The 23,509-nt window shown below is 48.5% G+C and overlaps 1 protein-coding gene across 1 annotated transcript in view; it reads left to right on the top strand.

Annotated features, from left to right (window-relative positions):
* The first annotated feature begins 4,157 nt into the window (after positions 1-4,157).
* stard5 (StAR related lipid transfer domain containing 5) overlaps positions 4,158-23,509 on the top strand; it is a 62,908-nt gene continuing 43,556 nt past the window's right edge. The window contains exons 1-3 of the mRNA XM_068017728.1: positions 4,158-4,441; positions 13,286-13,335; positions 15,421-15,553. Coding sequence (XP_067873829.1) covers positions 4,352-4,441; positions 13,286-13,335; positions 15,421-15,553 — 273 coding nt within the window. The 5' untranslated portion in view covers positions 4,158-4,351. The remainder of the gene's footprint in view (positions 4,442-13,285; positions 13,336-15,420; positions 15,554-23,509) is intronic.

The raw sequence follows: 23,509 nt of genomic DNA, 5'->3' as shown, positions 1-23,509 counted from the left end.
AACATAGTGATGGGAAAGTAAGCCCATAAACTAATCTTCTCATGTAAAGCTTCTTCACAAAAATACACATTTGTTGCTGTTTTGATAATAGTAAGATAAATTTTTAATGCCTTTATCTTTTCAAAATTGTCTCACCGGACCCCATGTGAGACTAAAATTGTAATGTGGCACCCACCCTGTGTGAAAAGGTTGGACAACCCTGTCTAGGCGGTAGTGGTCGCAGGCTTGGAAGGTGCTGTCAAAGGAGCCTTGGTGAGTTGCTGCAGTGCATCTTGTAGATGGTACACACTGCTCCCACTGTGCGTCGGTGCTGGTGAGAATGAATATTTAAGCTTGTGTATAGGGTGCCGATCAAGCAGGCTGCTTTGTCCTGGATGGTGTTGAGCTTCTTGAGTGTTGTTGGAGCTGCACCCATCCAGGCAAGTGGAGAGTATTCCATCACACTCCTGACTTGTGCCTTGTAGATAGTGGACAGGCTTTGGGGAGTCAAGAGGTGAGTTACTCGTTGCAGACCAGGTATGACCAGTTTGGAAGATGAGCAAAGGGTGTGAATGTATTGGTTTGAAATGATTTTGGGGATTGTGGGGGGTGGGGAGTTGGTTTGTGGAGGGCACTCAGATTAGTTGAAGCGTGCTTGTATGAAGCGGTCATGGGCTTCTCTGGTAGCCGGGTGAGTGGCTGTAGGCTGTCTGGCCACATTTGGCTTTTGCTCATCCTCCTCGGATGATGCTGAGCAGTCTTCAGTTTCCTCCTCCTGCAGCTCCATTTCTCTCTGCAGCACGGTGTTATGCAAGGCACTGGAGACCACTACCATTCTGGAGACCCTTGCTGATGCGTACTGAAGGGTGTCCCCAGGTCTGTCCAGGAACATGAATTGCATCTTCAGCAACCCAATAGCTTGCTCAGTGATCACCCTTGTGGTCATGTGGCTGTTGTTGTACCTCTCATCTGCATCAGTGGTGGGACTCCTCAAAGATAACATCAGCCAGGTGCTCAGAGGGTAGCCCTTGTCTCCAAGGATCCAGCCACTAACCGTGTGCAGGTGCAAAAATCTGTGAGAGATGTGACTGCTGCAGAATGAAGGAATCATGGCAGCTTCCAGAATATCTTGCACAAACATGCACAATAGCGTTCCGGTAGTCACAAACAATCTGAACATTGAAGGAGTGGAATCCCTTCCAATTGATAAATACCCCAGACTGATCTGAGGATACCTTGGTTTCTGCATGTGTGCAGTCAATGACTCCCTGTACCTGTGGGGATCCAGCCACTGCAGCAAATGCGAGAGCCCTCTGTGTCTGACTGGCCTCATACATGTCAAAGTGGACATAAGTGGCAGCCTTGGCAAACATGACATCAATGACCTGGGAGAAACACTTGTGGGCAGCAGATCATTGGAAAGAACTGGAGGCGAAGAAATTCAGGGCTATGGTAACCTTAATGGCGACTGGCAATGCATGCCCACCTGGCCCTCTTGGAAGGAGGTCTGATTCCAGGAGGCTACTCCATGTGAGACCACATTCTCACCAGTCTCTGAGTAACGAAGTTTCTCCTGAACTTCTTATTTGATTTATTACTGATATCCTAAATTTATGGCCACTAGTTTTGGCCTCCCTTACATAATTTTGAAGACCTCTATCAGGTCACCTCCCAGCCTTCTCTTTTCTAGAGTAAAGAGCCCCAGCCTTTTCAGTCTTTCCTGATAGTCATACCCAGTTCTGCTGTCATCCTTGTAAATCTTTTTTGTACCTTCCCCGGTGTTTCTACATCCATTTTGTAATGTGGAAACTTGCTTTTTAAAGTGCAATTTATGACCTAAGGATCAATAAGCATTACAGCCAGTTTTTGAAGGGAAGTCACTGTTTTCTTATGGAAAACATGGCAGCCAATTTGCACACAGCAAGCTCCCAACAAAAAGCAATGAGCTAAATGACCAAATAATCTTTTACTTAATGATGTTGCTGCAGAATAAATATCGGCCAGATTAGTGGAAAACTTAAATAAAGCAAAATATTGCAGATGCTGGTAATATGAAATAAAAACAGAAAGTGCTGGAAATACTCAGCAGGTCTGGCAGCATCTGTGGAGAGAGAAGCAGAGTTAATGTTTCAAGTCTGTGACCTTTCAATAGAACTGGCAAAGGTTAGAAATTTTATAGGTTTTAAACAAGTGAAGGGAAGAGAACAAAAGGAAAGTTGTGTGATAGGGCAGAGGGCCGGAGAGATTAACTGACAAGGAGATCAAAGGGCAAAGGCAAAGAGAGTGCTAATGGTGTGATGAAAGACAAAGCATTAGTGCAGAGAGAGTGTTAATGACAGAATAATGAACAGCCCTGCCAAAAGCACAAACATGAGAAACCCAGTTTAAGGCAGGCACATGGTAAAAATAATGATAAAACAAAATGAAATAAAATAATAAAATAAAAGGGCCACTCATGCTCTGAAACTATCGAACTCAATGTTCAATTGGAAGGCTGTCGCGTGCCTAATTGGACAATGAGGTGCTGTTCCTCAAGCTTTGCGATTGGAAGCATGTGACCAGTGGTGTACCGCAGGGATCGGTGCTGGGACCCTTGCTGTTTGTAGTGTACATTAATGATTTAGATGTGAATATAGGAGGTATGATCAGTAAGTTCGCAGATGACACGAAAATTGATTGTGTTGTAAATAGTGAGGAGGAAAGCCTTAGATTACAAGATGATATAGGTGGGCTGGTAAGATGGGCAGAGCTGTGGCAAATGGAATTTAATCCTGAGAAGTGTAAGGTGATGCATTTTGGGAGGACTAACAAGGCAAGGGAATATACAATGGGTGGTAGGACCCTAGGAAGTACAGAGAGTCAGAGGGACCTTGGTGTACTTATCCATAGATCACTGAATACAGCAGCATAAGGCGGTTAGGAAGGCATATGGGATACTTGCCTTTATTAGCCGAGGCATAGACTATAAGAGCAGGGAGGTTATGATTGAGCTGTATAAAATGCTAGTTAGGCCACTGCTGGAGTACTGTGTACAGTTCTGGTCACCACGCTGTAGAAGGATGTGATTGCACTGGAGAGGGTGCAGAGGGGATTCACCAGGATGTTGCCTGGGCTGGAGCATTTCAGCTATAAAGAGAGACTGGATAGACTAGGGTTGTTTCCCTTAGAGCAGAGAAGGCTGAGGGGGGGACCTGATTAAGGTATACAAAATTATGAGGGGCATAGATAGGGTAGATAGGAAGAAACTTTTTCTCTTATCAGAGTGATCAATAACCAGGGGGCATAGATTTAAGGTAAGGGGCAGGAGGTTTAGAGGGGATTTGAAGAAAAAAAAATTTCACCCAGAGGGTGGTTGGAATCTGGAACAGACTGCCTGATGGGGTGGTAGAGGAAGGAACCATCAGAACATTAAGAAGTATTTAGATGAGCCCTTGAAACGCCACAGCATACAAGGCCAAGTGCTGAAAATGTTATTAGAATAGATAGGTGCTTGATGGCCGGCACAGATACGATGGGCCGGTTTCTGTGCTGTATAACTCTGTGACTCTAAGCTTGCGTTGATGTTCACTGGAACACTGAAGCAGTCCAAAGTGTTTGAACATCCTGAAGCATGTGCTGGGTATCTGCGTGTGTTAATAATTTGTCATAAGCAAAAAAAAACTGAATTGGCCCGGAGCATTGTTGATGTTTTATTTCAGAGTATGTTGCTCCCATTGACTGAAGCTGCTCAAAATAACCTCTCCATTAGAGAACAACACCACTTTCATTGAAGTATGAACTATGAGGAGAGCAGGGACAGTTTCTTCAATGAGAGGTGGAGCAGAAACTGACTGGCTGACAACATTTGGCAACATCAATACTGCCTCTGTGATAACAATGAGTCAACACTCCTGCATTGAATAGTTTGCACTTTCGCAAGTGAGGAATTCACAGTGAGGGAAGTGTTTTATGGAGCTGGGAGTGTTCCGAAATCAAAGCTGCCGGTAACTGCAATGCAAACACTGCAGCAGCAAGCCAGCACACAGCTCACCGCTGATTGGTGGCTTCAGCTGCCAATCACAGGGGCTGTGGGTGGAGTGGGTTCTGCCGCGTGGGGTGACGGGAGTTGTAGTCCGGCCTGGTTTCCGCTGCGGTAGGAAGTCGCTGGGTGGGGCGGGCTTGCAGACTACACCTCCCGGCGCGCCCCGCGGCAGTGCCCCGGCGGCCGAGTGGAGGGGATGGGAGAGCCCGGCGACCGGTGCTCACACCGTAAACCGGCAGCTGTGCTGGGAAGTCGCTATACGTGCTGCCGGTGGAGGCCGGCTGAGCTCTGAGTGCGAGGCCGGGCTGGGCGAGCCGCCCCTCTCCTCACGGAGCCGGTGTTGGGGGCGGCATGAATTACAGAATGGTGGCGGACGCGGTGGCCGAGAAACTGCTGACTTACAGCAAGGATGGCGGAGGCTGGAGGGTCTGCAAGAATACGGTGAGTCCGGCATAGGGGAAGGGAAGGAGATGGAGAGATGGATGAGGGGAGCGGAAAGATGGATGAGGGGAGCGGAGAGATGGAGGGAGGGGAGAAATGGAGGGAGGAGGGAGGAGGGAGAGGGGAGGGGAGAAATGGAGGGAGGGAGGAGGGAGAGGAGGAGGGGGGGAAGAGGGAGGGAGGCGAGGGGAAGAGGGAGGGGAGGGGTGAGATGGAGGGAGGGGTGAGAGGGAGGGAGGGGGTGAGGCGAGAGGAGGGGGGGAAGAGGGAGGGAGGCGAGGGGAAGAGGGAGGGGGGGGGAGGGAGGCGAGGAGAAGAGGGAGGGAGGGGAGGGGTGAGATGGAGGGAGGGGTGAGAGGGAGGGAGGGGGTGAGGCGAGAGATGGATGGAGGGAGGGAGGGGAGGTGAGAGGAGAGATGGATGGAGGGAGGGACGGAGGGGAGGCGAGAGATGGATGGAGGGAGGGAGGGAGGGCAGGCGAGAGATGGATGGATGGAGGGAGGGAGGGGAGGCGAGAGATGGATGGATGGAGGGAGGGAGGGGAGGCGAGAGATGGATGGATGGAGGGAGGGAGGGGAGGCGAGAGATGGATGGATGGAGGGAGGGAGGGGAGGCGAGAGATGGATGGATGGAGGGAGGGAGGGGAGGCGAGAGATGGATGGATGGAGGGAGGGAGGGGAGGCGAGAGATGGATGGATGGAGGGAGGGAGGGGAGGCGAGAGATGGATGGATGGAGGGAGGGAGGGGAGGCGAGAGATGGATGGATGGAGGGAGGGAGGGGAGGCGAGAGATGGATGGATGGAGGGAGGGAGGGGAGGCGAGAGATGGATGGATGGAGGGAGGGAGGGGAGGCGAGAGATGGATGGATGGAGGGAGGGAGGGGAGGCGAGAGATGGATGGATGGAGGGAGGGAGGGGAGGCGAGAGATGGATGGATGGAGGGAGGGAGGGGAGGCGAGGGATGGATGGATGGAGGGAGGGAGGGGAGGCGAGAGATGGAGGGAGGGAGGGAGGGAGGGGAGGCGAGAGATGGAGGGAGGGAGGGAGGGGAGGCGAGAGATGGAGGGAGGGAGGGAGGGGAGGCGAGGGATGGATGGAGGGAGGGAGGGGAGGCGAGGGATGGAGGCAGGGAGGGGAGGCGAGGGATGGATGGATGGAGGGAGGGAGGGGAGGCGAGAGATGGAGGGGGGGAGGCGAGGGATGGATGGAGGGAGGGAGGGAGGGGAGGCGAGGGATGGAGGGAGGGAGGGGAGGCGAGGGATGGAGGGAGGGAGGGGAGGCGAGGGATGGATGGATGGAGGGAGGGAGGGGAGGCGAGAGATGGATGGAGGGAGGGAGGGGAGGCGAGAGATGGATGGATGGAGGGAGGGAGGGGAGGCGAGAGATGGATGGATGGAGGGAGGGAGGGGAGGCGAGAGATGGATGGATGGAGGGAGGGAGGGGAGGCGAGAGATGGATGGATGGAGGGAGGGAGGGGAGGCGAGAGATGGATGGATGGAGGGAGGGAGGGGAGGCGAGAGATGGATGGAGGGAGGGAGGGGAGGCGAGAGATGGATGGAGGGAGGGAGGGAGGGGAGGCGAGAGATGGATGGATGGAGGGAGGGAGGGGAGGCGAGGGATGGATGGATGGAGGGAGGGAGGGGAGGCGAGAGATGGAGGGAGGGAGGGAGGGAGGGGAGGCGAGAGATGGAGGGAGGGAGGGAGGGGAGGCGAGAGATGGAGGGAGGGAGGGAGGGGAGGCGAGGGATGGATGGAGGGAGGGAGGGGAGGCGAGGGATGGAGGCAGGGAGGGGAGGCGAGGGATGGATGGATGGAGGGAGGGAGGGGAGGCGAGAGATGGAGGGGGGGAGGCGAGGGATGGATGGAGGGAGGGAGGGAGGGGAGGCGAGGGATGGAGGGAGGGAGGGGAGGCGAGGGATGGATGGATGGAGGGAGGGAGGGGAGGCGAGAGATGGAGGGAGGGAGGGGAGGCGAGAGATGGATGGAGGGAGGGAGGGGATGCGAGAGATGGATGGAGGGAGGGAGGGAGGGGAGGCGAGAGATGGATGGATGGAGGGAGGGAGGGGAGGCGAGAGTTGGAGGGAGGGAGGGGAGGCGATAGATGGATGGATGGAGGGAGGGAGGGGAGGCGAGAGATGGAGGGAGGGAGGGGAGGCGAGGGAGGGAGGGAGGGGAGGCGAGAGATGGAGGGAGGGAGGGAGGGGAGGCGAGAGATGGAGGGAGGGAGGGGAGGCGAGAGATGGAGGGAGGGAGGGGAGGCGAGAGATGGATGGAGGGAGGGAGGGGAGGGGAGGCGAGAGATGGATGGAGGGAGGGAGGGGAGGGGAGGCGATGGATGGATGGAGGGAGGGAGGGGAGGCGAGAGATGGATGGCTGGAGGGAGGGCGGGGAGGCGAGAGATGGATGGAGGGAGGGAGGGGAGGCGCGAGATGGAGGGAGGGAGGGGAGGCGCGAGATGGATGGATGGAGGGAGGGAGGGGAGGCGCGAGACGAAGGGAGGGAGGGGTGGCGAGAGACGAAGGGAGGGAGGGGTGGCGAGAGACGAAGGGAGGGAGGGGTGGCGAGAGACGAAGGGAGGGAGGGGTGGCGAGAGACGAAGGGAGGGAGGGGTGGCGAGAGACGAAGGGAGGGAGGGGTGGCGAGAGACGAAGGGAGGGAGGGGTGGCGAGAGGCGGAGGGAGGGGTGGCGAGAGGCGGAGGGAGGGGTGGCGAGAGGCGGAGGGAGGTGTGGCGAGAGGCGGAGGGAGGTGTGGCGAGAGGCGGAGGGAGGGGTGGCGAGAGGCGGAGGGAGGGGTGGCGAGAGGCGGGGGGAGGGGTGGCGAGAGGCGGGGGGAGGGGTGGCGAGAGGCGGGGGGAGGGGTGGCGAGAGGCGGGGGGAGGGGTGGCGAGAGGCGGGGGGAGGGGTGGCGAGAGGCGGGGGAGGGGTGGCGAGAGGCGGGGGGAGGGGTGGCGAGAGGCGGGGGGAGGGGTGGCGAGAGGCGGGGGGAGGGGTGGCGAGAGGCGGGGGGAGGGGTGGCGAGAGGCGGGGGGAGGGATGGGAGGCGAGAGGCGGAGGGAGGGATGGGAGGGGAGGCGAGGGAGGGGAGGGGAGGCGAGAGGTGGAGGGAGGGGAGGCGAGAGGTGGAGGGAGGGGAGGGGTAGGGAGGGAGGTGGGGGGAGGGGTGGCGTGGGAGGGGAGGTGAGGAGTGGAGGGAGAGATGGAGGGGAGAGGCAGCGAGAGATGGAGGGGGGAGGGGAGGAAGCGAGAGATGGAGGGGGGGAGGGGAGGAAGCGAGAGATGGAGGGGGGGAGGGAAGGAAGCGAGAGATGGAGGGGGGGAGGGGAGGAAGCGAGAGGTATAGAGAGGGTGGAAGGGGAGGTGGGGAGAGGGTGGGAGGGGAGGTGGGGAGAGGGTGGGAGGGGAGGTGGGGAGAGGGTGGGAGGGGAGGCGAGAGATGGAGGGAGGGGAGGCGAGAGGAGGGGGGAGGGGAGGCGAGAGATGGGTGGAGGGAGGGGGTAGGTGAGAGGTGGAGGGAGGGGGGGAGGCGAGAGATGGAGGGAAGAGAAGCGTGAGATGGGGGAGGGGAGGAAGCGAGAGGTGGAGGGAGGGGAGAGGGCGGGAGGTGGAGGGAGGGGGTGAGGGGAGGCGAGAGGTGGAGGGAGGGGAGGCGAGAGGTGGAGGGAGGGGAGGCGAGAGGTGGAGGGAGGGGAGGCGAGAGGTGGAGGGAGGGGAGGCGAGGCGAGAGGTGGAGGGAGGGAGGGGAGGCGAGAGGTGGAGGGAGGGAGGGGAGGCGAGAGGTGGAGGGAGGGAGGGGAGGCGAGAGGTGGAGGGAGGGGGGGAGGGGAGGCGAAAGATGGAGGGAGGGAGGGGAGAGATGGATGGAGGGGGGGAGGCGAGAGATGGATGGAGGGAGGGAGGGGAGGCGAGAGATGGGTGGATGGAGGGAGGGAGGGGAGGCGAGAGATGGGTGGATGGAGGGAGGGAGGGGAGGCGAGAGATGGGTGGATGGAGGGAGGGAGGGGAGGCGAGAGATGGGTGGATGGAGGGAGGGAGGGGAGGCGAGAGATGGGTGGATGGAGGGAGGGAGGGGAGGCGAGAGATGGGTGGATGGAGGGAGGGAGGGGAGGCGAGAGATGGATGGAGGGAGGGGAGGCGAGAGATGGAGGGGGGGAAGCGAGAGAGGGGGGGGCGAGGGAGGGAGGGGAAAGGACGAAGGATGCAGCTTTGTGAGGAAGAAGGTGGAGGGAGGGCTGGAAGGAAGGGGAGGAGGAGGGAGTAGTGATGGTTTGGAAGAGGGGATAAGATGGATTAGGAAGGAAGGGGGTGGAAGGAAGAAGGATGGTTGTGGGAAAGCAGGTGGAGGGAGGGAAGGAAGGAGGAGGGAGTGTAGGAAGGGAAAGGGGGATGGGTGGAAGGGGAGGCTGAGTACAAAGAATTGGGGAAGGGGGAATTGAGGGAAGATGGAGGGCATGGGGGAATGGAGGGGAGGGGCTGGTAGGACAGGGGAGCGTTTGGGTGGAGGGAGAAGGAAGGGGCAAAGCCTGATGGGGAGGGTGGGACAGGAGGATGAGGTGCTGTGAGCAAGGGTAGCTGTTTGCTGATGCTCAGCCTCTCCTACAATCAAAATTTTACATTCAGTTTGTTTTACTGAAATCATATTGTGAATTCTATTTTGAATTTGCAGTTCTGCACATGCAGGCAATCAAATTGTTTTTTTAAACTGAATTTGAGCGTGAAAACCAAAATACAAGTCCGGAACAAAAACAGAAAATGCTGAGTCACTTTGCTTCAGCTGAATCTCTAAATGATTTGGCCTTCTAGTACTTTCCTGTTCGTATTTTATGATTGTGAGGAGGTCTCCAGTATCCAGTGGTTTTAGTTAAGATTTTATTCCTGATCTTTTATTTGACCAAGCAGCTCCAAAGTTAAAAGTATTGAAGTCTCAAGTGAAGTCCTGAAATTAAATTCCAGCGTTGGCTGTCACTCAAGCTGGTGCTTTTTCGAATCCATGGTTTGGTGACCTTGAGGGAGGGAATCCATCTTTGAATGACATGCTTTCGTAAAACAACAAAGGAGCATCATTGACTACATTCGTGATAATGTAGTGTGGAAGGTCCAGCCTTGTTCATTGAAATTCCCAATGAACGCAGGCATGAAAAAGAAGTTGTTAGAAAAAAAGTTAACATGATGTCCATTTGTACATTGCAGCTGCTAACTGGAGCTCCTTTTTTGTCAGATGTTTACTGTCACTTGCACTTCAGTGGTCTGGTCACAATCAGGGTGCAGCATGATCTAAATACTAATAAAGATTAAATTAATATGATTTTCAGTGGGAATATTGCCTTCTAAATTTAAACTTGGTCTTTTACTTGTGTAAAAGATGATCGTTTTGTTAAAGATGTGCTTTTTAATTATCAGATTTTGGTATCGAGAATGAATTCTGTTTTATGAACAGAAAATGCTAGAAATACTCAGACTAGGCAGCATCTGTGGAGCGAAGTAGTTAATGTTTTGTCAGAACCGGGAAAGTTAATAGGTTTTCAGCAAATACAGAGGAATGGAAAAGGGATTGTGAGGGGAGGGGGGGGTGTGGTGGGTGGAGAACCATAGAAAAGTTACGGCACAGAAGGAGGCCATTCAGCCCATAGTGACTGTGCCGTCTTTAAAAAAAAAAACTAGCCGCCCAATCTAATCCCACCTTCCAGCACCTGGTCCGTAGTCTTGCAGGTTACAACACTTCAGGTGCATGTCCAGGTACTGTTTTGGAGAACAAAAGGGAATGTCTGCAATAGGGTGGAAGACAGGAGAGATTAAATGACAAAAGGACTAATGGCGCAAGGCAGAAGGAGATGGAAATAGGACAAGTAGAGAAACAAAAGATGGGTCTAGAGGAGGTGTAAATGGGAATAGCAGAATCAACACCAACAGCTGCTGGCTGAAAATGGGGGCAGAGGTTATAATCTGAAATTGTTGAACTCAATGTTGAGTCCACAAGGTTGTAAAGTGCCGAATTGAAAGGCAAGGTTCTGTTCTTCAAGCTTATATTGAGCTTCGTTGAAACAGCACAAGGATAGCATTCGGAGTGGGCAGAGAATTAAAATGACTGAGGACCGGAACGTTAAGGTCATGCTTGCGGACTGAATGGAGGTGTTCCACAAACTGACAGCCAAACTGCATTTGGTGGTCTCAATGTAGAGGAGACTGCATTGTGAGCAATGATTAAATTTAAAGAAGTAAAAATATATTGCTGTTTCACATGGCAGGAGTATTTGGGGCCTTGGATAATGAGAAGGGAAGAGGTAAAAGGGTAGATGTTGCATCTCCTGCATTTGGGGAAGGGTTATTGGGGTGATTGAGGAGTGGACTTGGGTGTCACGGAGTGTTTGCTACTTCAGAAGGCTGAAGTGGGGGGTGGGGCGAAGATGTATTAGTGGGTGGCATCACACTCAAGGTGGTGGAAATAGCAGAGGTTGATCAATTGAATGTGGAAGATGGTGGAGTGGAAGCTGAAGACAAGGGGAGCCCTATCGTGGTTCTGGGAGGGAGGGGAAGAGGTGAGAGCAGAAATACAAGCAATAGAACAGGGAAGGGAAGAAAAAAAATTAATATGGGAAGAATTGAATTTAAAATACTGCTAATTATAGTTTGCATGTTTGTTTTCTGATGTGACAGCTGAAGTATAATTTTCCAAAAGTCATATGCATACAAACAATTGAAGTCTCAGTTGTTTGAGGTAATTTTACATTTAATCATCCAGTGCTAATCCATATTTCTGTTGCCAACTGTTTGTAGTATTGCAAAACCAGAGAAAGTTGTCATTGATCCATGAGCAAAAGAATGGGGCTGTTCTTGTGCACACCCCAACTATCAGATTTGGTGTAATTAGTCACTTTTTCCCAGCTTACAGTCTCTAGTTTATTATCCCTTATATCTGTTCTAAGAAAATATCAGGCTAGATCAGATTTGTGCAAGCTATACCATGTGTCACATGGACCTTGAGATCTGGCAATCTGCCCAAAAAGTTTAGGTAACAACTTGCATTTATGTAGCTCCTTTGACATCGTACAGTGTCCTGAGGTGCTTCACTGGAATGTTAGCAGACAGAATTTGACACCAAGCCAGAAGGAAACAGGGCTGGTTACTAAAAACCAGATCAGAGGTAGGATTTAAAGAGTGTCTTGAGGAGAGAGAGAGCAGTTGTGCACATACTGCTTATTTGCTGGTTTGAAATTTGTAGCCTTAAGGTTTGGAAAGAGTTGTTGATGGTGTCCCATTAAATCCTAAAACAGAACACCAAGACCAGTCAGCTGAAGCATGCGAGGAGACAGAATGCTGCTTTGTTGGCCAGTTAAGCTTTACGAGCGGACAAAAAAAGCAGCAAAAATTGTTGGAAGTTCGCAGAATTTTAACTTGACTTCAAACATTTTGGTTTAGTTTAGACTTCTGAGGACTAGATTCTACTTCCTCTAGTCGACATATACCCTCATCATTTAAAAAAAAAATCAATCTACCTATATTGCCCTCAAGGCCTTTACTGGACATGAAGACAATAGTCACACCCTGAAGAATGATTTATGCAAGGTTGTACTACCACCTCTAACATCGCCCAACTTCTGTAAATTTAAGCTCATCCAAGAACTGCTGTCTGTATCCTAACTTGCACCAAGTTCCATTCACCCATCACCCCTATATTGACTCCCGGTTGAGCATCTCCTAGATTTAAAAATTCATTCTTGTTTTCAAATTCCTCTATGGCTTGGCCTTTTCCTATCTGTAATCTCCTACAACCCTCTGAGATATCAGCGTTCTTCCAGTTCTGGCCTGTTCAGCATCCCTAAGGCTCTGCCTTGCTACCTCACTTTCCTCCTTAAAGACACTGATTAAAATCTTATCTCTGACCCAACTTCTGGTCATTTTCCCTAATATCTTGTTGCATGGCTTGGTGTCAGATTTTGTTTGTTGCTGTGAAGCATCTTGGGATGTTTTAATCCATTAAAGTTGCTATATAAATGCAAGTTGTGTTCTGCATGTTACCTTGGTCTCCTGCCCATCTTGCTGCAACAATGTTGAATGTCATTCCTGGATATGCCTACAGTTAGGACAGTCTAATGAAGTGAACGGCATAAATGCAAAGATTTGTTTTGGGAGATAACAAGGGAATTCACTTATTTATCTGTTTAAATATTAAATGTAATCTGATACTTTATCTTTCCTAGCCTACAGTAGCATTTTACTGAATCACATTGGAATAAAGCAGCCACATTGGTCACAGAATAACTATAAAATTTTTGTTAGTCATTTTTCTCTACCCTCCAGGACTAAAGATTTTGCTTTTACAGTGCAAACACTCTGCAATTTAGTATTGTTACGAAGCAGTCTCTGTTTAGGATCAACACTAAGCATGACTTATAAATTGTGTGTGAGTCCTTCAGGAAGTCTTGTTCTACTTTGTGAAGTTGAATCCTGTCTGGGGATAATGGCTGCCTTACACTACAGCTGCAATGTCAATGCAAAATTAAACCATGCTTCCTTAAATAGTGCTGCAATTAACAAGTTTTCTTTTTTTTCCCCCTCTAATCCATGGCATTTAAAAAATCTAAACAGTAACTATTTAATGACTACATAATGTCCAAAAAACTCAATCCAATGATTTCTATCAAAAGCATTGTGCAATGAATCAAACATTGTACCATTGGCACAATACACAGGCCATTTAAACACTTCCACAGGTAATCCTGACTTATTGTTGCCATAATGTTCACACTGTTTACATGAAGGGATTGCATGTCTTTGTAAGTTTAGAGATTTACTTTGCAAAATATAAAGTTTAATCATTTTAAATGCGTTTTTCTTCTTTGTTTGTAGAATGAAGTTCGTGTCTCCTGGAGACCATCGTCAGAATATTCTGGAAACTTGTGAGTGTGGAGATGAGTGTATGTTTATTTTTTGTTTAAGCAGCAATCCTCCCTGATTGCAGTTCTGATAAAGTAGGCAGTGAGGTAACTTGTGCCATTTTCTACTCACCTGGGAATTCATTGCTGCTGGTATGTAATTTTTAATTATAGAATCAAATCTTCTGAGTGTTGCATAGTTCAGTCCTACTAATATTTTTCATGAAACTTACTTATGCCAACTCTTAATGGTCAGAAGGAGCAGAGTCTACCGTTATGTACAGATCTGCCAGTAGCACCTTTCCACAGAAAGAGTGGTGGAAGTCTCGAATTCTCTCCCCAAAAGGCTGTGGATGCTGAGGGTTTGTTGGAGCTATCAGGGGAGAGATTGATAGATTTGTGTTGGGTAAAGGTATCAAATAGGAAATGAAGCAAAGGTGGGAAAATGTTGAGGTATAAGTCAGCCATGATCTAGTTGACTGGGAGAATGGGCTCGAGGGATTGAATGACGACCTCCTGTTCCTGTAATCAGATGGTCTGTTGACCTGCTTCATAAACTTATTTGCAGAGTGCTTGCCAATATTTTGGGTTGTTTTTATGCAGCACCTGTTCATTAATGGTATTTTTGTCTAACTGTGGCCTGTGTAGAAGGGTTAGCATGCCTGTCTGATTATCAATGTAGACGGGAGTTCATGCATGGGTATGGATTGGAAATGTTTCCCTCATCTTCAGGTGTAAACTGGGTACATGGTGCCCACTGTAAGGAGAAAATCCGATGCCTGGTTAGAATTGCTCTAATTCTTTATTTTCATGTGTTCATTCACACTGGCTGGCTGTATACAGAGCCCGCACAGGATTGAAAATGGTGTACTGATTGTACCCACAGGCAAAGCCTAAGCAGAAATCTGCCAAAAATAGCACCAGTTGCCAGATTGTGTTTGTGCCTTTATGCATTACGACAACATTTATACAACACCTTTAACATAGAAAAACGCCCACTTGGCGCTTCACAGACGTAATCATGGAAACGGGCGTTGAGCTAAAGGAGAGGATATCAAAAGGAATTACCCAAAGCTTGGTCAAAGAGGTGGAAGTTAAAGAGAACAGGGTAGTATAGAGGCAGAGGGATTTAAGGAGGGAAGTTCCAGAGTAAGGAACCTTGGCGGAAGGCATAGCCACCAGTGGTGGAGTTAAGGGCTCAAGTCGGAGGAACGCAGGATTTGGGGGTGGGAGAGGTTTACAAGGTTAGATAGGGAGCGGGTGAGACCATGAAGGAATTTAGACATAACGGATGTGAATTTTCACTGAGATGTTGCCTTGAGATTGCCTGCATGCTCGCCACCATTGAAACCAGCAGTGAAGTATTGGCTGTAACCTCATCACATTCACGTTTTCATAGAATCATAGAAAGTTTAAGGCCACTTGGCCCATCGTGTCTGTGCCAGCTGAAACACGATCCACCTATTCAAATCCCACCTTCCAGCATTTGGTCTGTAGCCCTGCAAATTATGGCACTTGAGGTGCATGTCCAGACTCCTGTTCAATGAGTTGAGGGTCTCTGCCTCAACTACCCTTTCAGGCAGTGGATTCCAGACCCCCACCACCCTCTGGGTGAAAAAGCTTTTCCTCGTCTCCCCTCTAATTTTTCTACCAATCACTTTAAATCTGTGCCTCCTCGTCACTGACCTGTCTGCTAAGGTAAATAGACCCTTCACCTCCGCTCTATCCAGTCTCCTCAAAATTTTGTACATTTCATCCAGTTGTAATTCCTACAACCAATAAACAGCAGTGAATTGGTCAGCCTCACCCAGGAACTGGAGGCAATCTGTTCAGTTCTTTGTTAAAACTAATATTTTACCGAACCATACACTGGGTTAATTTTAGGGATTTGCAAAAGTATTTCATTAGCATGGGTTGGATGCAGCTAAAAGATTCATGTACTCCACGCCAACAATGTACCTTGTCCTCAGCAGCAGGAAAGCCCCTTTCCCACAAACAGTTTGGTGAAAAGGTTGCAATACCTGCCAGTTATAAAGCGACCATTAGTTATTAGTATAAGTAATTACTGTTCTGATACTTTCCCTTTTCTCTTGTGGCCTTTGATTTCAGGTACAAAGGTGAAGGGGTAATTAAAGCGGCACCACAGGAAGTCTGGGAGTGTCTAAAACCCGTGCCCGATGGGCTAAGAGTGAAGTGGGACAAAAATGTTAAAGTATTTGAGCTGATTGAAACTATTGATGATGTAAGTTTGTTGGCCATGATTGACTTGTGAGAAGAATTTGGTTTTTAAATAGTTTTATCATTGATTTTATTTACTGTTGAATGGCAAAAATAAGTGCCTGTTTAGTTTATAATGCCCATAAAGTTTCTTCATGAGATTGATTAATTGCATATTAAAAGGCTTGAGCATAGTATGTATTGTCTCACACTTTCAACAGTACTTTTCATAACGGCTCTCCATCTCATTTATCCTGGCACTTTTATAATATACAAATGTATTAATATATCTACATTTTATACCTCTTACTGGGTCACAAAATGTATATTTGCTTGTGCTAATTTATATAAAGAGCCAAGATTAGCTAAATGCATTGTTATGACCAGGCGAGAAAGGGGTCTAGGGGTTCCTCTCAGCCTTCACCTGGTCTTGCGGTAACAGGGTTTAATTTTTAACACACCGTGTTTTTAGCTCCCCCTTGGTGAATCCTTGTTCACTGCTTTCCAATTATAAGGCAAAGAAACCAGCACAAACAGGTTTTCTTCGGTTTAAAGAAGAAAGGTTGACATTTATTGAACTTAAACTCTAATTCGGTTAACGCCTACGGATGCACGATGCGCCCACACGAGCATACATAAGTGATACACATGCAGATAGAGGCAGAACAGAGCAGAAGAATTAAAGTGGAAAAGTTTGAGGCAATCTCTGAAGAGGTTTTTGTTACGGATCTTCAAGCTCACTGTAGAGTCCTTGATTGTGGGTAGATCTTGCTTTTCGGTTTAAACCTTGTTGGCTGTAGGAGACTTTTATCTCTTGGTGTTCATGTGTCTCCAGTGGCTTTGGAGTTTCGTGAGAAAGAGATGAGAGCAGACAGGAGAGGCTGTGATGAGCCAGCCAGCAGAGGTCTTTTCAGTCCAGGAGCAAACAGTCACACTCAGTTCAAACGGTTTGTACAATTCAGAAAAACCCTGTTGCTAAGCAGGCTAGTCACGTGATCAGCTGGTCTGACCACGTCTGTTTGTGGATTCGGTTATCCCAGCAGTCATCCTGAAATTTGAGCCCCCTGACCTTCAATGTCTGGTGCTCAAAGTCCATTGTGGGTTAAGTTGGATAAGAGAAGTAACCTCCTTTGTCCCTATTTGTATCTAAATGTTTTCCAGCCAAGTGTATGGCAACCCTTGTAACAGGCCTTCTCTTTCCAGCAACAATTTGAAATTTAATGTCCATATGGTAAAATTAATATGCCTCATTCTTGGCAGGTGGGAGTCTAGCATGACACCTCCACACCCAGCAAAATGAAATGCGATTTGAGAAAAGGCATGTTTCATTCAAAGGGTCTAGAGAATATAAGATACTGAAAAAAACATGCATTTCTCTCATTCATTCCCATTTATTCATAAATCCTAAAACTTATTACAGCCTGTCTTAATGGCAGAGCTGCTTTAATTTCCCCTTTTTGGCATCCCAAGAAACATTTTTTTTGAGGAAGTTTTTCTTCAGTTCGCCCATTTCCATGGCTGCCTAGGGTCTTGGTTCCTATTGAGGTCTGAAAAGAGGTGGGGGCGGGGTTAGTTTTAATTAGCTCTAAGCTGGAATTTTTTTCCTCAGGAGAGTCAGTAGTGGCTGAGTCTATCCTGAACACTCCAGTGCTTTGAGTCAAGCTAAGGCTTTTGACTTTAGGGGGCTGGGTGGTTCTCTTTTCTGACTGCGGAGGAGGGTTCTTTGCACATTTCCCCTTTGTTCTCTGGGACCTCCAGGTATTTGTACAGACTCTACTGCACTCCTGTGTGGCACTTTGACTAGGTGAGGCATCACCCTCATGGTTTCTGTGCCCCTTAAAGGTTCCTGTAAATGCTGTTAGCAGCTCTGTGGGGTGTTTCTAGTGTCTTCATTTACATAGGAGGATGTGGGGTGTAACTTTTCACATTTTTTGGGGTTGGCTAACTAGACAGTAGGGGTTTTCATCCGGGATTCCTCTTGGACCTCCTTTAACCTTCCTGCCTGTCCCCTTTTGTTCTCTGTGGGAGTCCCTTGCAGTTCACCAGTCCTCTGCTGGAGGGTCCTCCTAACACCAGTACATGACTTAGGGGTGCACGTGTCACTGTAGGTTGGGGTTTCCCCTCATCCTGGCACATGTGGCAACTCCTGCAGTACTCCATCACATTGTGGCGTTTTGGCCAGTCAAGATGCTGTCTTATGTGGGCTTTGGTCTTTGAAATACCGACATGTACAGCCACTGTAGTCTCGTGGGCCCTTAATATTTCTCTCTGGTACCTCTGCGGCACCACTAACTGGTGAGTTACTGTCCAGTCCTTGCTGTCAGGTCTGTAAGGAAAATTCCATTTCCTCATCAGTACCTCAATCTTTAGACAGTAGCAATCAGGGACTCCCTCTGCTTCACTTTCAGCCTGTGCTAACCCTCGCAATACTGGGTCGGCTCGCTGAGCCTCAGCTAGGGAAAATCCATTTAATTCATTCCCTGGGTCTCTTAACTTTCCAAAGAAAGTCCCATACAGACAGACACCTGGCCATCTGCCTGCAGTGCTAATTCAGTCTCCTTTGGGGTAGCTGGTTTGATCATGGCCTGATCTACTGCACATTCAGGGAAACTGCAGGGGTTGATCTCCTGCCACTGTCCTGTCCCTCTGACCTCCTGTGGTCTTTCTTTCGCTATGGGGGAGGAGTGGGGGGGCTACCAACTTTATCCCCGCCAGATCAATACCGAGGAGCAGGTCAACCCGTCCAGTCAAACTAGGGACAATCCCTATGGTCACTGGTCCCGAAACTAGGTTGCACTCCAGGTGCACAGGTACAGGCATACACTGCCCTCCAATACCATTCACTGCCATTTTGGTGTTCACTCTGCACTCTGGGGGAAAGGTCAGGCCTTTTCCCACTAAAAGGCATCTAGTGGCCCCTGTGTCCGAGAATTACTGTGGGCTTGCTTGCCCCACTTGAGGGGTATGGGGTTACTTTCCCTTCAGACACAAAACCCTGATAGCCTTCAGGAATGTTTAGTTTAGTTTAGAGATAAAGCACTGAAACAGGCCCTTCAGCCCACCGAGTCTGTGCTGACCATCAACCACCTATTTATACTAATCCTACACTAATCCCATATTCCTACTACATCCCCAACTGTCCCTATATTTCCCTACCACCTACCTATACTAGGGGCAATTTATAATGGCCAATTTACCTACCAACCTGCAAGTCTTTTGGCTGTGTGAGGAAACCGGAGCACCCGGAGAAAACCCACGCAGACACGAAGAACTTGCAAACTCCACACAGGCAGTACCCAGAATTTAACCCGGGTCACTGGAGCTGTGAGGCTGCGGTGCTAACCACTGTGCTGCCCAAATCCTATTAAATTTTCCTGTACTTGCTGTAGTAAGCTTCCTGGGTTGCACCCTTACTGCAATTAAAGCCACAGCTGCTTCTGCTGTGCTTTGCAACAGGTTCACTTCTTCACTGAGCAGGTGTGCCCTGATTAACCCTACCGGTTTGCCCTTTAGTTTCCAGCAGTCAGTTCTTAAATGCCCTGCTTTATTACAATGAAAGCACACAGGTCTCTGGGTCTCATTCCTGCTCCCAGAACCTATTTGGCTAGAGGAGGTCCTCCTCTGTCCCCTGCTTTTCTTTCTCTCCCAGGACTGCTTGGGCTCCTATCACCTTCTCACCCCTTGTCCTTTTCAGGTTTGTGGGGGTGATTAGGAAAGGTCCTCCCCTGGGAAACCAGCTTCTAAATTAAAGCAAACCCATCAGCTAGAATGGCCGCTTGCCGGACCCTCTGAACCAGCTTCTCTTCTGCGTGGGTCTTTATGGAGAGTGGGAGAGAATGTTTAAATTCCTCTAACAAAATTACTTATCTGAGCTTCTCATAGCTGAGCTGTACTTTGAGCCCTCAGCCACTGGTCAAAAGCCAGCTGCTTACTTCTTTCAATCTCCACATAAGTTTGATTAGCTTGCTTCTTGAGGGTTCTACACTTTTGGCGATGGGCTTTGGGTACCAATTCATATGCCCCGAGGATAGCATTTTTTGTCAGTTCATAATTTGATGAACTTTCATCTGGCAACAGGGAATAAACCTCATGGACTTTTCCAGTTAGCTTGCTTTGCAGTAAAAGAGGCCAGGTCTCAGCTGGCCATTTTAGCTGCCTTGCCAGTTTCACAAAGGACCCAAAAATGCTTCTGCATCCTCCTCATTGAATCTTGGAATTAGTTGAGCTAGTTTTAACAATTCTGTACCCAACGCCAAGTTACACTACTCCATATTTGCTCTGCTTTCACTGGGGTTGCTCTGTCCGCCGCTAGTTAACTCAAGCTGCTTCAGCTCTCTTCACAATCCTTCTGGGCTAGTCTGTCTCTCTCCCTCTCCTGCCTCTCTCTCTTCGAATTCAAATTTCCTCTGTTCCAATTGTACCTTTGCTAGCAGTACCCTGTCGGGTGTCTGCTTCTAACCGTGTTTCTGCTTTTTCAGATTCAAGGGAAAAATGGTTGGCCACTGGTCTTAGTTTAGGCTTTCTAGCCTTGGCACGTACAGTGATCCCACACTGCTCAGCCATTTTCCTCAACTCCTCCATAGATGGTGCTTTTAACTTATTCCAAGTTACTTTACCTTGGCGTGGGGAGCTACTAGCTTCAGTTGCAGACATGTTTAGTATTCAAGCACACAACCACAAGAAAACCTGTATTGAAATCTTACTTTTTTTGATTGGGAACAACTTGGCTTCCCACTTCCAATTTCACTAGTTTGTGGGTCAATTCCAGATGCTAGCACCCAAATTTCTGTTACGACCCGGTGAGAAAGAGTTCTCGGGTTCCCCTTCAGCCTTCACCTGTAACAGGGTTTAATTTTAAACACGCCATATTTTTAGCTCCCCCTTGGTGAATCCTTGTTCACTGCTTTCCAATTATAAAGCAAAGAAACCAGCACAAACAGGTTTTCTTAGGTTTAAAGAAGGTTGAAATTTATTGAACTTAAACTGTAATTCGATTAACACTTACGGATACACGACGTGCCCACACTAGCATGCATAGGCGATACACATGCAGGTAGACAGAAAAGAAGAAATAAAGTGGAAAAGTTTGAGGCAATATCTGAAGAGGGTTTGTGTTACGGATCTTCGAGCTCACTGTAGAGTCCTTGATTGTGGGTAGATCTTGCTTTTCGTTGGGGCCCAGTATTCTTCTTAAACCTTGTTTGCTGTCGGAGACATTTTTCTTGGTTTCTGTATCTCCAGTGGATTTGGAGTTCCGTCTGAAAAAGATGGGAGCAGATAGGAGAGGCTGTGATGAGCCAGCCAGGAGAGATCTTTTCAGTCCAGGAGCAAACAGTCAGTTCAAACTGTTTGTACAATTTGAGAAAAACCGGGTTGCCAAGCAGGCTCGTCATGTGACCAGCTGGTCTGACCACATCTGTTTGTGGTTTTAGCTATTCCAGGAAATCCTGACATTTGAGCTCCCTCACCTTCAATGTCTGGTGCTCAAAGTCCATTGTGGGTTAAATTGGATAAGGGAAGCAGCCTCTCTTGTCCCCATTTGTATGCAAACGTCCTCCATCCAAGTCTGGCAGCCCTTGTAACAGGCCCTCTCTTCTTCCCAGCAACAATTTGAAATCTAATGTCCGTAAGGCGAAATCAATATGCCTCATTCTTGGCAGGTGGGTGTCTAGAATGACAGCATCAATTGAAAATTCTTTTCTGTCCTCTATTCCATCCTGGTGTTCTCCAATAAATTTTTCATACTCAAATGCATCTTTTAACTACTAGAATTGCATATTTCAAATTTAATCCTGTGCAGCAGCTTCATTAACATTTTCTTTTGGTGGCCCAATGTATCTGCTCTGTTGCCTGCTCAGTGATTTCTGTTTTTGGATTTCTGTTACTCTTTTCCTTCTACCTGTGGCCCATTAAATTTGAGCAGTTGCCTCATATCAAGGCCATTGCAAAAGGAGCAATATAGAAAACATCAGACACATCTGCAATAGCATAGATACTAATAAACAGCCTGTAGCAGTATATGCAGCTGCTTTTCCTTTTTTAAAAATTCTCCTCCCTGACCTGTGTTTTATTTGTTCATGGGATGTGGGTGTCGCTGGCTAGACCAGCTTTTATTGCCCTTCCCGAATTGCCCTTGAGTAGGTGATGGTGAGCTGCCTTCTTGAACAACCGCTTCTTGGCCACGGTGACTTGTTTTGGCTTTCTTCATTGTCCTCCCCTTCTCAATCAAACCTCACTTTTCACTTTTAAAAGATCTTGCTCTCCTGCTTGTTGGTACCATGTCCTAACTTCAACTCTCCCAAATGGCCACTTTTTCCTCCCATATGCCACCACTGCAATTGACTCTCTGCTGCAGCCCAGCTCACTGCACTCCTCCCTCCATCCTTGGGCCCTGCCTTCTCATAGGAATAGGACATTCAGTCAGTCAAGCCTGCTCCGCCATTCAGTTAGATCGTGGCTGATCATCTACCTCAGCCATTTTCTTGTGCGATCTCGATATCTCTGATGTCATTAGTATGCAGCTATCTATTGACTTTTGTCTTGAACATGCTCAATGGGGTAGCGAATTCCAAAGATCCTCTGAAGAAATTCCTCCTCATCTCAGTCTTAAATGACATACCCATTATTCTGAGACTGTGCCTTGGTTCGAGACTCACCAGCCAGGAGAAACATCCCATCTACATCCACCCTATCACACTAAAAATGTTGTAAGTTTTAATGCGATTCCTTCTTTGAAACTCTAGGGAATACAGACCCAGTTTCCTCAGTCTCTCCTCGTAAGACAATCTTGCTATCCCAGGGATTAGTCTGATGAACCTCTGTTGCACTCCCTCTATGGCAAGAATATCCTTCCTTAGATAAGGCCAAAACTGTACACAGTACTCCAGATACCATCTCACCAAGACTCTTTACAATTGCAGCAAGACTTCTTTACTCCTGTACTCAAAGCCCCTTGAGATGAATGCCAACATACCATTTGCCTTCCTAATTGCTTACTGCACCTGCTTGCTAGCTTTTAGTGACTCGAGCCAGGACCCCTGGGTCGCTTTGGACCTCAACACTTCCCAACCTGTCACCATTTAAGAAATACTCTGCATTTGTTTTTTTTCTGCCAAAGTGGATAACGTCACACTTATTCACATTTCCATCTGCCATGTACTTGCCCATTTACTTAGCCTGTCCAAGTCGCCTTGAAGCCTCCTTGCATCCTCCTCACAACTTACATTGCCACCTAGATTTGTGTCATCAGCAAATTTGGAATTACTACATTTGGACACCACATCCAAATTTTTTACATAGATTGTGAACAGTTGTGGCCCAAGCACTGATCCTTGCGGTACTCCACGAGTAACAGCCTGTCATCCTGTGAATGACCTGTTTATTCCTTCTGTTTTCTGTCTGTTCACCAATTCTCAATCCATGCCAGTATATTACCTACAATCCCATGCGCTCCAATTTTGTTTACTAACCTCTTGTGTGGGACCTTATCAAAAGCCTTCTGAAAATTCAAATGCACCACACCCACTGGTTCTCCTTTATCTGCTACAAGTAACATCCTCAAATAAAATTCCAACAAGTTTGTCAAACATGATCTCCCTTTTATAAATCCATGTTGACTCTGCCCAATCATTTTCTAAGTGTCTAGTTATCACATCCTTTATAATAGATTCTAACATTTTCCCTAATACTGATGTCAAACCAAAAGGTCTGTGCTACTGTTTACACTCTCCCTCCTTTCTTAAATAGTGGGGTTACATTTGCTACTTTCCAGAATCTATAGAATTTTGAAACAATCACCAATGCATCTGCTATCTCTCTAGCCACCTCCTTCAACACTCTGGGATGTAGCTCATCTGATCCAGGAGATTTATCAACCTTCAATCTGGTTGAGCACTACCTCTTCATTAATACTAATTTATTTCAGTTTCACACGTCCCTTGGTTCCCTAGTATTTCTAGGAGATTTTCTGTATCTTCCTCCA

Source organism: Heterodontus francisci, chromosome 38 (genome assembly GCF_036365525.1).
Source record: "Heterodontus francisci isolate sHetFra1 chromosome 38, sHetFra1.hap1, whole genome shotgun sequence".
Taxonomy (NCBI): Eukaryota; Metazoa; Chordata; class Chondrichthyes; order Heterodontiformes; family Heterodontidae; genus Heterodontus; species Heterodontus francisci.
The sequence above is the reverse complement of the archived record's forward strand: the minus strand, read 5'-3'. Positions and strand labels throughout refer to the sequence as shown.